This window comes from Scophthalmus maximus, chromosome 8, assembly GCF_022379125.1.
Source record: "Scophthalmus maximus strain ysfricsl-2021 chromosome 8, ASM2237912v1, whole genome shotgun sequence".
Taxonomy (NCBI): Eukaryota; Metazoa; Chordata; class Actinopteri; order Pleuronectiformes; family Scophthalmidae; genus Scophthalmus; species Scophthalmus maximus.
This window is the reverse complement of record NC_061522.1, coordinates 21,780,610-21,794,786: the sequence shown is the minus strand read 5'-3', so window position 1 is coordinate 21,794,786 and position 14,177 is coordinate 21,780,610. Positions and strand designations below refer to the sequence as shown.

Sequence of the window (14,177 nt, the reverse complement as noted above, 5' to 3'; positions counted from 1 at the left end):
AGTGGGGTTAACATCTGCCGACCGTGTCTCCTCCTCAGTAGAGTCCACATCTCTGCTAGTGGAGCCTGAAAGGCAGAGAGACAGAAAAGAAGGAGGGGTAGGAGGAGGGGAAGATACTGGGATATGCCAAGGTTGACAGGTAGAGAGACTGAGCTGAGGAGGAGGGGATGTGAGGGGGTGAAAAGGTGAGCTTGAAAGTTAAAAAAAAAAAAAAAACAGGAAAAGAGGAGGCACTCACTGTTGAGAAGTAGTGAAAGTCAAGGCAACAGAAAGTGTAGATAACAGTGACTTGACTGATATGTGTACACGTTTTTAATGGGCCGAATGAAAGGAGGCTTATCATACTACCACTGGTTCATAATTATAATATTCAGTGTTATTAAACTACACATAACCTCGCAAGCATCTCCACTGCAATCCAGCATGGTCACTATTTCTAGCAGGAATGCAGCGAGGCAGCCATTGATGCTGTCTGTTTACATTCTGCACGTTCCTCAGACAACTTTCTACTGACGATGATCCCAGAGAGGCATAGTTCAACACTCACATTTGTTTTCTTCCTAAGAGTAAGATCAGAAGACTGATGCTATGCCCATGACTGCTCTGTAAATAACTGGCTACATTCAGCAGACAGTGAGCTTAGCTTAGCATAAAGACTTTGAAACAAGGGGAAACAATTAGACTGGCTCTGGCCAAAGGTAACAGAATTAACGTAGCAGCACCTCTGATGCTCAATAATCAATGATTTGTTTCTTACACTAGATATACACAAAACACACAATCTGTTATTTGAGAAAGATTTATAGTTGTTTTCCACTTTGGAACAAGCCATGCTAATGGCGTCCAGTCTTTATGCTAAGCTAAGCTAACAGTGGTCATGGTAACACAGTGACCTCAATCTTCTCCTCCAACCCTCTAATGAATTAGCAAGATTACGCACCTGTAATTGATCCTGATCTGATACTTCTGGCAGATAAGCTGAAATATGATTTAACTTTCTTGCCTCAGCGATAATTTGACAGGGATTTTAATAATTTGAGACATTTTCCACTGCCTGTCTAAACATAATGAGCTACTGACAAGCAAACAAAAGGGTGTGTTTATTTTTAATTAAAAGTAAAGGTCTTAACTAGACCTGGGTTTTGTTTGTTTTTTGGACCAAAGGTTCCACTATTACTTTATGTTGGTTGTATAGTACACTCTCTGGAAATTGCCCAAGATCTTCTCATTATAAGAAAAAAAATTCTGATTTGACCAAAAATGCATAAACATAACAACATAACTTTTGACAGACAGGGACATCACACTGGCATGGGTATTAATAAAATCCAGTCAATTATTATCCAGCAGCAGAAAGAAAGAGGGGGACAGAAAGTGAGTGTGGTTTTGAAAAGAGCAGCTGGCTTGTTTCCTTGGTTGTGATCGTTGTTGCTGCTATTTTAAGAACCATTCAGGAAGTGATCTACAGAAAGGGTACTGCAGGAGCATTCAGCTCAACTAAACACAGCTCAACTCATCACATTCCAAAAAAGTGCAACTGAATGTAAAAATGACACAGAACCTACAGAGCAACCATGAGGAAGTTTTACCTAGATCAGGGAAAGTCACATCCTCCCCAATATTCTTAAAGCCTGATCCAAACAACATACATCGTGACAGCACTAGTCTCAGCTTTCAGTATGAGTCGTGATGTAGACATTAGAATGCAAAACTACAAGACTAACAGTGACTGACAGATGTGTGTGTTGGTGATGAGATTACTCCAGTTGTAGAAATCTATGACAGGAGAAAATGATCACCACGGTGATTGAAAAGCAGAAGAAGTGACTCGCCTGAAACAACCTCCACTTTGTTTCAGTTCCAGCTGGTGACGTAGCAGATGAGGGACAGAGGCAAGCTGCACCTGTGCTGTGTGAACCCTGTGTGTCCTTGTGCGCTTCTATACTGTCCATCTCAGACCCATCTCCAAGGTACCCCAATAACAAGTGCTACAATGAAAACACAGTGCCAGACACAGCTCACAACGTGACCTGAAATGGTCTCTGGAACTTCTTGACGTAGAAGATGTGGGCATGGGAACGAATTTTGTGGCAATGTAAGGGTTTTTGTCTCAGATCTCAGAAATGTGTCTGAGACAAGTAATTCATGGAAAAAATGTTATAGTCTGCACTGGCCCTTTGTCACCTCATTTGAAAGCTCCGGAAAAAAACATGTGGACCTTTTGTAAAACTACATGATGACAAGATGACAAGACAATAAAAGGATATTCACGAATTGTCAAAGCAACCAAGGGGAGGCAGGGTTTCGGACAGAAGCATAGCAACTATGTCGCTAACTGTCTTAACACACGGCTAATATCCTCCCTCACGCTGTCCTGCTCTGCCCCACTGAGCCCTCTCTCCATCTTTCCCTCCCTATTGCCCTCTGCAGTATTATCAGATAATGTGCCCCCCCTGCAGCCACTGTGGCACAATTACCCTGGCTGCTGCACTAATGGCTATTGATGCAGCTGAGGGCCCCGCACACACACTTGCACGCGCAAACATTCATAAAAAATTCATGACGCTGGCTCAATAGGAAGGTGTGGGGGGTCTGGTCGGCTTCAGAAAGAACAAATGTCATTTAACAAAGAAGGGAAGAGGCAGATGATACAAGTCTCCACATTATTACACAATTTGACACAGAAAAACAGACACGTGTGAATGTACATAGATTAGTGCACGTTATTTCTGTGAAAAAGCATTACGCTTAGTTCAAATTGACACTGAACAGATATCTGTGTCTATATACACTATGTGTGCTTGCAGATCTATTTACACTAACAGCCTGTGTATACGTGTCTCCTGTGTGTTGCAGGAGTCTGTGTGGTGGGTAATTCCATCTTAGCACGGGATTTCTTCCTGCCACTGGCCTACACTGAGAGAGCTTTAGAGCACTAAGCCTGCTAGCTGAGACTGAACCAGGGATCACCGGAGACAAGGAGCAAAGAGGATGGAGAAAGGGATGGAAAGGGAGAGGGAGAGGGAGAGGAAAATCATGAGTGGGTCTGAATCAGTGAAAGAAAACAACAGAGAGAAGATTACAAGGAGGAAAACTGAAAGGTCAAATGGAGGTATAGGAATGGAAGGATGAAATGGAGAGAGAAGATGAAGGCGAAGGAAAAAAGAAAAGGATCCTGGCTAGGACAAAGTAGAAGCCGGCCCCCAAGTGATGGGTGGATGTAGGGAAACCAAGGAAGGATGGAGGAAGAACGGTCTCAAGTTTAGTGCTAGAAAATGATTTTTTTAGAGGGACGTTTTCAACTGATCCTGACTGACCCTGAGTTTAAACAGCCGGGAACAGGAAGGTCACAGGGCGGTTGTCTGGCACTAACAGGAAGCTGAAAACCGTCCGTCAAAGAGAAGTTGATACAGTATTTCATCAGTATTCAACACCGTCTGCGTACTGCTCTACTGTATCTGCATTAAAATAGGAAACAGTCATTGGTAAAGGGTTATGTTGATTCTTCATTTTATTATTATCTGAAAATGAGTAAAATAGATCATAAAGTTAACATATTGTATAACCAGTGGTAAAAAAAAAGTACTGCTGCTTTGTTTCACAAGTGAAATTGAGACTTTAAATGCAATAGTTGGGACTTGTTGTGATATTTCAGATGTTAATGAGTTGTTTCTCAAAAAGGCAAAGTTTAGAGGAAACTAAAAAAGAGGAAAGAGAAAAACTTAAATATTTTTGTTGTAATCAGCTCATGACCCCCCAGATTTACACCAATGAGACTTTACTGGGGACCAACCCCTCGGCTGAGAACCACCAGACTAAACTAACTCGACCTCGGGCAGCTCCAACAGTAAATGCTGCTTACACATGCCAAAGTAATAACATATCAGTGACAGTATCAGTAAGCATTTTGCATTGGATACTTTAAAATAATTTTTGTACTTTTCGTGAAGTAGGAATTTTTTAGGCAGGACTTGCAATTGAGTATTTTTATGTATTTGTACTTTTCCTTGTGATGTGAGTGTCTCTTTCCTCACAGACTATAATCTTACAATTTTAAGAATGAGACAACAAAAGTTAGATGTGTTTGTTGATGATGTAATTCCCATCTACAATTATCTGGTAAACAATAAATCCCAAGAGAGAAAAAAGGAGGGATGGAAGTCTTGGAGAGGAAGCAGCTAAAAAGAATCATAGTCAGGATAAAAGATAAAAGCCCCAATTGGATGATGGCCTTTTTTCGAAGGCCATCAGGGTACATTTAAGAGAGAATGGTGTTGGAGCAAGGTAGGACAATTTTTTAAAATATTTGGATCGATAAAAAAATACTTTGGGGGCACTTAAAAAAATGTGTGTATATAGTATTTTCATTTATCCTACAAGTGAAACAGACTATGCTTATGTTAGTAATTAAGGTTTCTTGATATTCCATGGTCAATTTTTTTTAAATGAACATGTCAGATGCTATATGTTAGATGATAAATGGGAAAACTGGTCACAACATTAAGCCATTTGCCATCACATGTACCTTGTACAATGTACAATATATTCACTCCATCCTCACGTTAATGAGCAAGGCAGCGCACGTATGCACATAAACACATTGGTGGTTGTATCACAGTGGACCTTGGCATCTCTGAACAACCTATTTCATATTTTACCATTTGTGTGTGTGTGAGTATACATGAGGGGTGAGAGGAATAAAGATGAGTTCCCTCCATTCTATCAATAATGTAAAAGCTAAACTGTTGCTCAGATGCTTCCTAGGGCTGTGCTGCCTATTGTATGCAGAAGAGAGGGCTAGCTAGTTAGCCTTCTGACTAAATCCAAACAAAAAGAAAGCACCAGCAAACAAGCCACAGAGATAAGACAATTGCAGTGACGATACAACGGACCTCCAACTGGTTCTCTGTTTACTTAGGAACATTTTTACAGGCACTTAAATCTCTCAGTATACCAGTGGCTTTGTGTTGTAGCTACTGGGCTACATTTCAAACCACCTCAACATTGGTCTATTGCAGAAATACAGGTCACAGACTGTATTTTGGCCCATAAGTAAAAAAAAGAGCCAACAGAGAGAAATTATATGTTAATCATCCTCATCAAGATTTTATTTTTTTAAGTAAAAAAATCTAGTCACTGTTGTTTATTAATTATTTGACACCAGGATGCTAAATCATGGGTTGTGCAACAACTAGTGACTAGTGTGTGTGTGTGTGTGTGTGTGTGTGTGTGTGTGTGTGTGTGTGTGTACCACAGGGAAACACAGATTACAACAAAACAGACTGATTTTGAGTCAACTGTAATTTAATTCAGCCTCTCCTAAAATCCCAGACTGGAGTTTTGACAATAAAGTGTAAAGCTTCGCAAAGTTGTCAAGTGGTTAGATGACCAAAACAAAAAGAACCATGACACTAGTTGATTAAATACTTGAGGACTGAAACGTGAACAAGGCATATCTTTCTGTGGGTAGTAACTTCTTACGGTAACCATCAATATCTCTGCATGACACAAGTATGACCAACTATTATTCATTTGAGCTTTATTTGGAAAAAAAAAAAGTATCTTTACTTTAACAGTACAAAATGTAAACTTTCTGAATTGTGCTGGAGTTTGGAGCCTAAGGCGGAAGAACTTCTCCCTCACTTATTCAAAGGTCTGTGCTGAACGTTAGTGTGTTCCTGTAGAACATGTAACAAGCGTGGGTGGAAGGGAATGTGGTCACAGCCGCCCCAAATCAAAAACATCCAGTGTGTGTGTGTGTGTGCGTGTGTGTGTTGGGGGGGGGGGGGGGGGGGGCTGAGGGACAAGAGTGAAAACAAGCAAAAAATTGTCAAAAGTTTGAGTAAAGTGCGCAGAGGAGGTAAAGACGAGGTTAAAAAAAACTGCCTCGGTCAATAGAAAAACGAAAGGAGTCTGCAAAGTGAGTAACGAGTCAAAAACAGCATGCCTGTGATGTCACGAGTGTTTGTCGACATCACACTCTGCGTGTGTGCGCGTCCGTACTGGTGATTGTCAGCTCCACGCCAGCTCAGCGTTTAAATATAACACTTGGGCATCAGGCCCAGCTCACATTAACAATGCTATAGCCACCAAGACCCGTCTACACTACATTAGCGCTGTGCCGACGCTGAAACCAGAGAAGTGGTGAACAGAGGGAGGGAGAGGAAGGGAGAGGGAGGGAAGAGGGAAGGCCTCGGATTCATGAAAACTCAGCCGCCCACCCTCCGGCCTCTGCTGCCAAGAGTTGAGCAGGACAACAGTGTGTGTGTGTGTGTGTGTGTGTGTGTGTGTGTGTGTGTGTGTGTGTGTGTGTGTGTGTGTGTGTGTGTGTGACATTCCTCGGTGAGGTGGATGCCAAGGAGCGAGCAGAGCTGAAGACAGACTGTCCTAAGCTACTGTGTTTTGTGGAACTAACGAGCCCCAAAACTGTGCACCTCGGCCTCACAGCTGTAAACTTGTTAGCGATAAGGTAATCAGATCTGACTGCATGTTATGTCAAAAAGAAAAAGAAAAAAAGAAATAAGTACGGGACATGATTCTGCTTTTGGGCAACATCGTGGCCCCATTGGTGCGGAGACACGTGCCTGTAACTGAAAGGTCAGGGATTTGATCCTCATAGTAGCCCGTGTGCTTCCATCAGGATCTCAACAAAGAAACTTGCCTGCTTACACAAACACTGGACGACCACTGATGAACATGTTTTGTATTTTGGTCTGTAGCGATGAAGAACTAGCCGATCACAGCCAGTCTCTTCATTAGCGTAGCAGTTTCACAACAAAACTCTTTCAAGCAAAAAGTGCTAGAAAGACTTTTAAAATGGCAACATTAGGTGTCGTTCACACACATTGATCCAAATGTGATAGAAAAGCAGAGGGAAGTGGCCTCAACGGTCTGGAATGCAACACACCCAGGAGATGTGGCCATCAGATGTACTGAAGTAGCTTTAGCTGTCAAATGTCACTCTGGAAAGACAAACACACTATCAGTGTAAAGATCAAATAACCACTATACTGCATTGACGTCACAGACTGATGACATATAACAGTAGGGGATTACTGGAGGAAGATTTTCCTTTTTCTTCAGTACCAGTGTTCTAGTGACTGGGTGGTCAAACTCGGACTGAGCGTGACGCACTAATCACTCCAGAGCAAAAGGAAAACAACCGGTCAAACTTTCAGGGAAGGAGGAGCAGAGCTGTCTAAACTGTATTCCCTACTAATATTTTACCCAACAAAAAACGGTCAGCACACTAGTATTGACCTCTATTACGCTACTGCATTCATATTATAAAAGGCTGCTTTTATGCTTCAGTATGAATATAATCAATTCATTATCTTCTTCTGAACAGCAGAGTCTTGTGATTCCTTTTACTATTCGCTATTTATAGCCTTAATTTAATCAGGTATTCTCAATGAGATTGAGAACTCTGTTCCAAAAGAGATGCAAGCGGAGCAGAGAAAATACAAATAGAAGAGAGATAAGACAAGACAAAAAAACACAGACAGTGACACACGAGCAGACAGTGTCAGAAACAACAACAGACATCCAAAAAATAAAAGGTCCAAAGTTCAAAGTTTAAATTCATCCAATGGATGAGACTAAATGGGACGGCCTGAAAATGCTGAACTGGTCAAACTGGATGAATACTTGATGGCTGTATGACAAATTACTGAAGAGCTGAATTGCTGGGCCTTTTTGTTGCTTCATCTGGTCTCCACTATCAGCAATCTCCATCGGCAATGGACACTTGTTGGAGAAGAGACAAGCAGCGTGATCTCACCGACCGTCTCCAATACCCCTTAAACACCAAAATTACTGTGTAGACCCGGGTTTTTAAGCGCAGGTTGACCCGCTAAAATCGGCAATTGGCCACTTTCACGCTGCAAACAGACCAGGGTCTGATGATCGCCAGCAGACAGGGTGCGTCATGTTTTGATGTCATGACGTTGGTGAACGTGCCGGAAAACAGTATAATGATAGCTGGCGGTCATAGGTGGCGGTTAAGAGAAGTGAGCGCCATAAAACAAAGAAGAAAAACCAAGATCAGTGTAGTAAACAACAGAAAGCAGCCAGCATGGAACCCAGTGAGACGGTGGTCAACGTTACCTTATATCTTGTACTTTTGTCACTCTTTCAAAGTATAAAAACTCAGCACGGTTACCGACGGAGGAGACAAGCCTTCATTGGCTCCGCCATTGTGCAAATTAGCGCGTGACATTCACATCAATGCCGATCGGAGGTGAAGCCGATTATTGCCCGGGTCTATTGCAGAGTCATTTGACCCTGGGCTGAATGCCGATTAAACGTTTTCAAACGGCAGAAAATGCTGGGTGTTTGCGGGTTTAAAGTGGCGTCACATTGGGTTTTTTTCCCCTGAAGGTGAGCATCATCTCCAGCATAGTCTATATCGACTCCACGGCTAGGTTGCAATCGTGCAACTATACATAAATCTGGCTTTACTCCTGAAAGCTCAGACTTTTGTGTCCGTATAGCCATCAAGGTCGGTGTTACGCATGATTCATGATCTGCCCATGTACGCAAGGGTCAGCGGGGACCTCTGTGCAAACGTCCATGCGTGACGCAAAATTTATGAGCCCTTGCTTTGCGTGTGAACAAGCCAATGAAGACCAGAACTGTTACCCAATCGATGAATATACCGATCAATGCCGAGCTGCTTTTGTTGTCGATCCCCTGAGTTTGCTAAATATGGAACAAATGAATAAAACGTATGTTATGTATAACTGGTCTCCACTTTAGAAGTGTGTGTTAGTGAACAAACTGGACAGGGAGCAACACACCTCCAGCATACATCCATAGACTGTATATAGAAATGGAAGTAGTCACCGGGTCCGGAAAATGAAGCCTATGTGGAAGTGCCTGAAGCCTGTATTCTCTGGAATCACAAGCAGAGGGCGACACCACTGGTTGAAAAAAAGAAAATTACTTTACTTCTCAATTGATTTATAACGTCAGTAAACATTTTCCAGAGGAGTTTATGGTTCAATCTCTAGTTTCCAGTCTTCTTCAATATAGCATGATGTTAATTTAGTAAATTGTGGTCTAATTTAGAGAAAATAGACAGTAAAGCGCCGTATACATTAGAGCGTAGATACAGCTTCATTGACAGCTGATCCTTCCAATTGGTGCACGGTTGCAGGTGTAGGTAGGCGCGCAGTGGACGAACTCTCAGTCAGACCCAATCAACTCTGTGTTCCTTTTTTGTATGCTGGGCTTCCACTTGTGTACGTCAAGGAACTATAATTACTGTTTTGACTTGAAGTCGGACGCTGTCTGTTTGTCTCTGAGCAGTTACAATCATTTGTCTTGACCTTTAGCACAAAATATAGCATTTGGTGGACGATTCATCCATAGTATATGCACAAGTATTTTCTTTAATAAGGAATGAATCCCTGACTATCCCAGTGTTGGTGCAACATGATACCCGTCTGGTGGCAGAAAGCAGAGCCGCTGCCCAGTGTTTAGCAAGAAACCCTCCCATTATCAGACAATTGCAAGTTTGCAAGTGTCCCGTGTTCTGCGAAAGTGTATATTATCAAGAAGTTCAAATAATGCCTGCATCCAACCTCCTTTTCTGACCCAGAGAAAGTTCTCTTGTGCAGATGTGCCAAGTAGACACACAAAGAAAAAAAAATCTTGCATTTAAGCAGTATCTGGTTGCACTGCAGGGCACATCATATCCCAGGTCGTCTTTACCTGAACCTACTGCTTTTGATGCCTTGCAGATCCTTGAGATAGTCCTCCAATTATGAGAACTGTCAAAAAAATGGTGGGGAGAGCACAACGGGCTGCCACTGTCTCCTTTTTCACTAATAGTTAGCCTAAAAACACAAACACACACTTTCCATAATCATAGGCTTGCCCCTGCCCTGGCGTGGGTGTGTCTGAGAACCATAAGACTGAGGCACAGTGAAATGGGCTGCACATGACAATACGAAAGGCTCAAGAACGTTGCACTCATCATCATCATCAGTCAAGTACTATTTTGCTGATTTTTGTCACTTATAAAACACTGGTTTCTTTTTTATCTGCCTCATCTTCTATGTTTTTGTACATTGCAGGCATTTCTCAAAACTGACATTTATTATATATTCATGACATTTATGGACACAACCAACCAACCAGTACTACAGCACACCAGTTTCACAGCCAAAGAGTCATTTGTGGCATTCAGCCTCATGCTGTGAAGTTTTCATATCCAACTTAATCATCATATGAGCATAATTGAAGTTGGCTCACCCGATAGGTGCAGATGAAACTGTATTGGAGCACACCCCTCTCCGCACAGTATACGTCCGACAACAGTCTGCAACAAAACCCCCACAGATTAGGGCCCGTGGGGTATTTGTGTATGCATGCATGCATGCGACATGTGTAGTCACATCAACAGCACACTTGGCTTTCCTAGAATGCCCTGCTTCTATAGTGACTACATACAGCCATCTAGCTGCAGCTCTTCTGAAGAAAAAAAAATGGGAGAGGGATGGCAGATTTTCCCTCGTTTCCCTTTCATCTCCTTTCAATTCATGCCTAAACAATGCCAACCACTTACAATGAAGCATGAACAGGGTACTGACACCCAGGTTTCTGTAATAAAGCTATTGAACGCTTTGTTTGCATACAGTGTGTCATCATCAGTGACTGGGAGCAGGGCAGAGAGGGACGGGGCGGAGAGATCCCACTGTGTCTTTAAGCAGTACTACCTCCATTCTCTCCCAGCATTTTTTGCCAGCTCCGGGCCGACCATTGACGGTTCTGTTTAACGTCACCATGGGCCACTGGGAGGGTCCTGCACTGTCAAAACCACGGCTGCTCTCTTGTGATGTAGCTGGTCAGGCTTGTGTGGCTCTCAAAAAATGACTGAGGCAGCCTCCGAAATTAAAGACGATTCGGATTTTGCATTTCAAAGGGGGAGGAACTCGGTTCATTGCAGCAACAAAAGGGACAACAATGTTTACATTCCCCAACATGTATCCTTTGGTCTTTTGTAAAGGAAGCCGGAGCTTACCCACGGGAGATGTCGCGTGAACGGGGGACTTGCACAGTGTGCCCGTGTCTGTCTCCATTTAGTTCAACGCAAGCAGAACAACAACCAGGGATATTTTTTGTTTTTTAAATCACTGAATCTGATGATTTGAAGATCTCATCTGTAAGACATGCTTATCGGTAAAATATAACAGAAAAAGACAATGACCAAGATGCTCATAGGACAGCCTTAAGAAACTAAACAATCCTCCATGTTACTACCTCTTCCCCCTACCAACAGGAAATCACTGTAGCATTCCTATAAAATCCACTGTGAGTTTACATTGACTTGCAGTGTTTGCATTTCCGAAAGCACTGCAGGATTGTTTTGTGGCAATAGTGGAGCCGTCTTATATGCTGTTATCCTGTGATTGCTGCATTATTTTGTGTGAAGGTCCGTGGTTAATTATACGTGAATTTTCAAAAAATTACCTACAGGAAGAAAAAATGCTCAGTGACTCATGTGGCAGCCATCTGAGGTTATTTCAAATCTGATGTCAGGCTACTGTCAGTGTGTGTCCACTGTTTGGACTGGCTGTTGATTTTGAGAGTATGTTACAAAGGTTAGAAAACAGGTGGGTGCAAACCGCTTAACTGTTGCTGCTGCTCACACCACAGGAAGCAATGTCCCAATGCTAATGCTCGCCTGTCGTGCAGAATGCTTTGCACCCATACACAAAGAACGAGAAAGAAGAAGTTGTTGAGCAGAGAGCAGCAGTGTTAGTGCAAAAGGAGGAAATATCAGTTTTCATCTTTCAAATCTTGCAGCATTCAAGCACTGGCAGACAGTTTTCTCCAACAGTGGCTTGGACTTCTTTGTAAACAAAAGCACTGGCTGGCACTTTGCTTTTAAAAAGTAAAGTGTGTGTGTGTGTGTGTGTGTGTGTGCGCGCGCGCGCGTGCGTGCGTGTGCGCGCGCGTGCTGTGTTTCCAAAACAATGAGCAGTGCTCAGTGAACGTGTTTTCACAGGGGTAACAACTAGTACGTAGGAGTGCAGCTTGCAGCACGATGAGGGACCAAGACTTGGGGTCCCCCATCGGGGATGGGTGGGGGGTGAAAGAGAGGGAGTGTGTGCTGAAGTACGTGTAGTGCTGGTGTGTGGCTGTGAGAGCGGGTGTCCCGGGGAAGTCCTGGCCGCGATCGAGAGCTCGCTCTTACCGCTATGAGCGTGTTATTCCTCTGTTCCGCGGAGGAGGCAGAGTCCGGGTCCGGCTGCTTGCTCTGCGGCTGCTTGCTGCCGCCGCCGCCGCCGCCGCCGCCGGCGGACTTCTTGGCCCGCTGCTCCAGACTCCGCTGGTACAGACTCACCGTCTCCCTCCGCTCGATCTCCAGCTGCTCCGCGTGGGCTTGCTGGTACCTGCTCTCGCAGTTGACGTGGTGTCTCCGGCAGCCCTCGATCCGCTGCCTCAGCCGCTCCACCACGGTGCTGTGCTTAGGTATGCCCACCGCCCCGGCGGGCACCACGCTCCCGGCAGCCGGGTTCATGCTGTTGTTGACGCAGATACTGCCGTTGGGTCCGGCAGCGGGGGAGGCGAAATCCCCCATCGCTGGGCCGAGTGGCTGCTATTTTGGAAGAACTTTCCCCCCAGTCGAGCTCGGTCGACACCTCCTCCTCCTCCTCCTCCTCCTCCGAGCACCGTCACCGGCGCCACCGAGTACCCCCCTCGCTCTCTGTCCTCCCCGGCGGAGGGTCCCGGGCAGCCGGGCGGCGGACGAGAGAGACGACCGACAGCCGCCGCCGAAGAAGAAGAAGAAGAAGAAGAAGAAGGACACCCGGGAAAGGTTTAAAGGGCTGCGAACCTGGCAGTCATACGGCCGAGGGCTCGCGAGGAACCGTTTCTTCTCGCCCCCCCCGTGCGCTGTTTCCAAACAAACCGCTCCCGAGAACACAGATAACAGTAAAGCCCCGGGCGAGACCCGGACAAGCTCCGGAACGAATTCAACAATACAACCGCTGCCACGCGACTGCTGCTGCTGCTGCTGCTGCTAACGACAACAACTCCGCTGGGGAAACAGAAGTAACACCACAATACCGTGGACGTCCGGACGCGAGCAGGCACTCGGCGGTGGTATACGCACAAACCGTCCCGCGGAGGAGCGGCAGCGACGGTAACAGTCCACTCGCCGTTCTACGGTGCCGTCCGTTGAGAAAAAGTTTTGCTGCCTGAACCGAACGAGTTCCCCAGTGAACTTGCATCTCATATGGTTTGGGTTTGAAAGAAATCCCGGTGAAGATGTTGCCGAGTTGGTGGGGGGGGGTGGTCGGGGGTGGTGGGGGGGGGGGGGGGGGGGGCAAGCGCACAGGCGCCCGTCGGTAGTCCGGTTGTAGAGTAGCCGAGACGGCGCAAAACGCGGATATGGGAAGCGGTGGCGGAAGTCTGTTGTCACTGGCTGCCGCCTGCCGCCATCACAATAATCAGGTCCGCTTCTCCACCATGCCAGCGGAGTGATATCAGGACAGGAGTTGAGTAAAAGCCAGCTAGAGGCTGTGAGGAGCCCTCTGACGGACACCCGGAAAACCCGGACTGGAGTCCTGCGTGTGTCCCGGAGAGGACCGGGCTTGTGTTCATGAGACTTTGCTCCCCGAGCAAATCAAATTGAGCAAAGTTCTCAACCTGTGTGCTCATTAGCCTCCCTCATTTAACTAAATTTCTTCTGTGGACTTCCATATTAAAAGAACATGAACATGTTTTTTTTTCCCTTAAAAAAATACAATATAATATTTCATGAATTGTTATACACAAAGATACATAACAACGCTCCTGTAGACGATTCACACAAATAATAATAATAATAATAATAATAATAATAATAATAATAATAATAATAATAATAACAAGTAAAGCTGGGGGAAATGTGGTTATAGGCTCTATCTGCTCATTTTGGCATGCCCATGCTTGAGACCCCTGAAACATAAACATTTTCACCAATTCTGATGCGTGTGCAGATTTTAACAACTTTTCCTGCATGTTAAGTGCCTCAAATTAGCAATTAGTTTTTAATGATAAAAATATTAATTCCTACCATTACAATCCGCCCTCGCCTGACAATGCTTGTCAGTGGCCCGGGTCCTAATAATTTTAATGACAATAGTTCAATAATTTAAAACACCACAACAGAGTTTTCCATTGCA

The 14,177-nt window shown here is 44.5% G+C and overlaps 1 protein-coding gene across 1 annotated transcript in view; it reads right to left on the bottom strand.

Moving 5' to 3' along the window:
* maml3 (mastermind-like transcriptional coactivator 3) overlaps positions 1–13,307 on the bottom strand; it is a 108,205-nt gene extending 94,898 nt beyond the window's left edge. The window contains exon 1 of the mRNA XM_035636615.2: positions 12,203–13,307. Within this exon, the coding sequence (XP_035492508.2) occupies positions 12,203–12,589 (387 nt within the window). The 5' untranslated portion in view covers positions 12,590–13,307. The remainder of the gene's footprint in view (positions 1–12,202) is intronic.
* Positions 13,308–14,177: the final 870 nt, after the last annotated feature.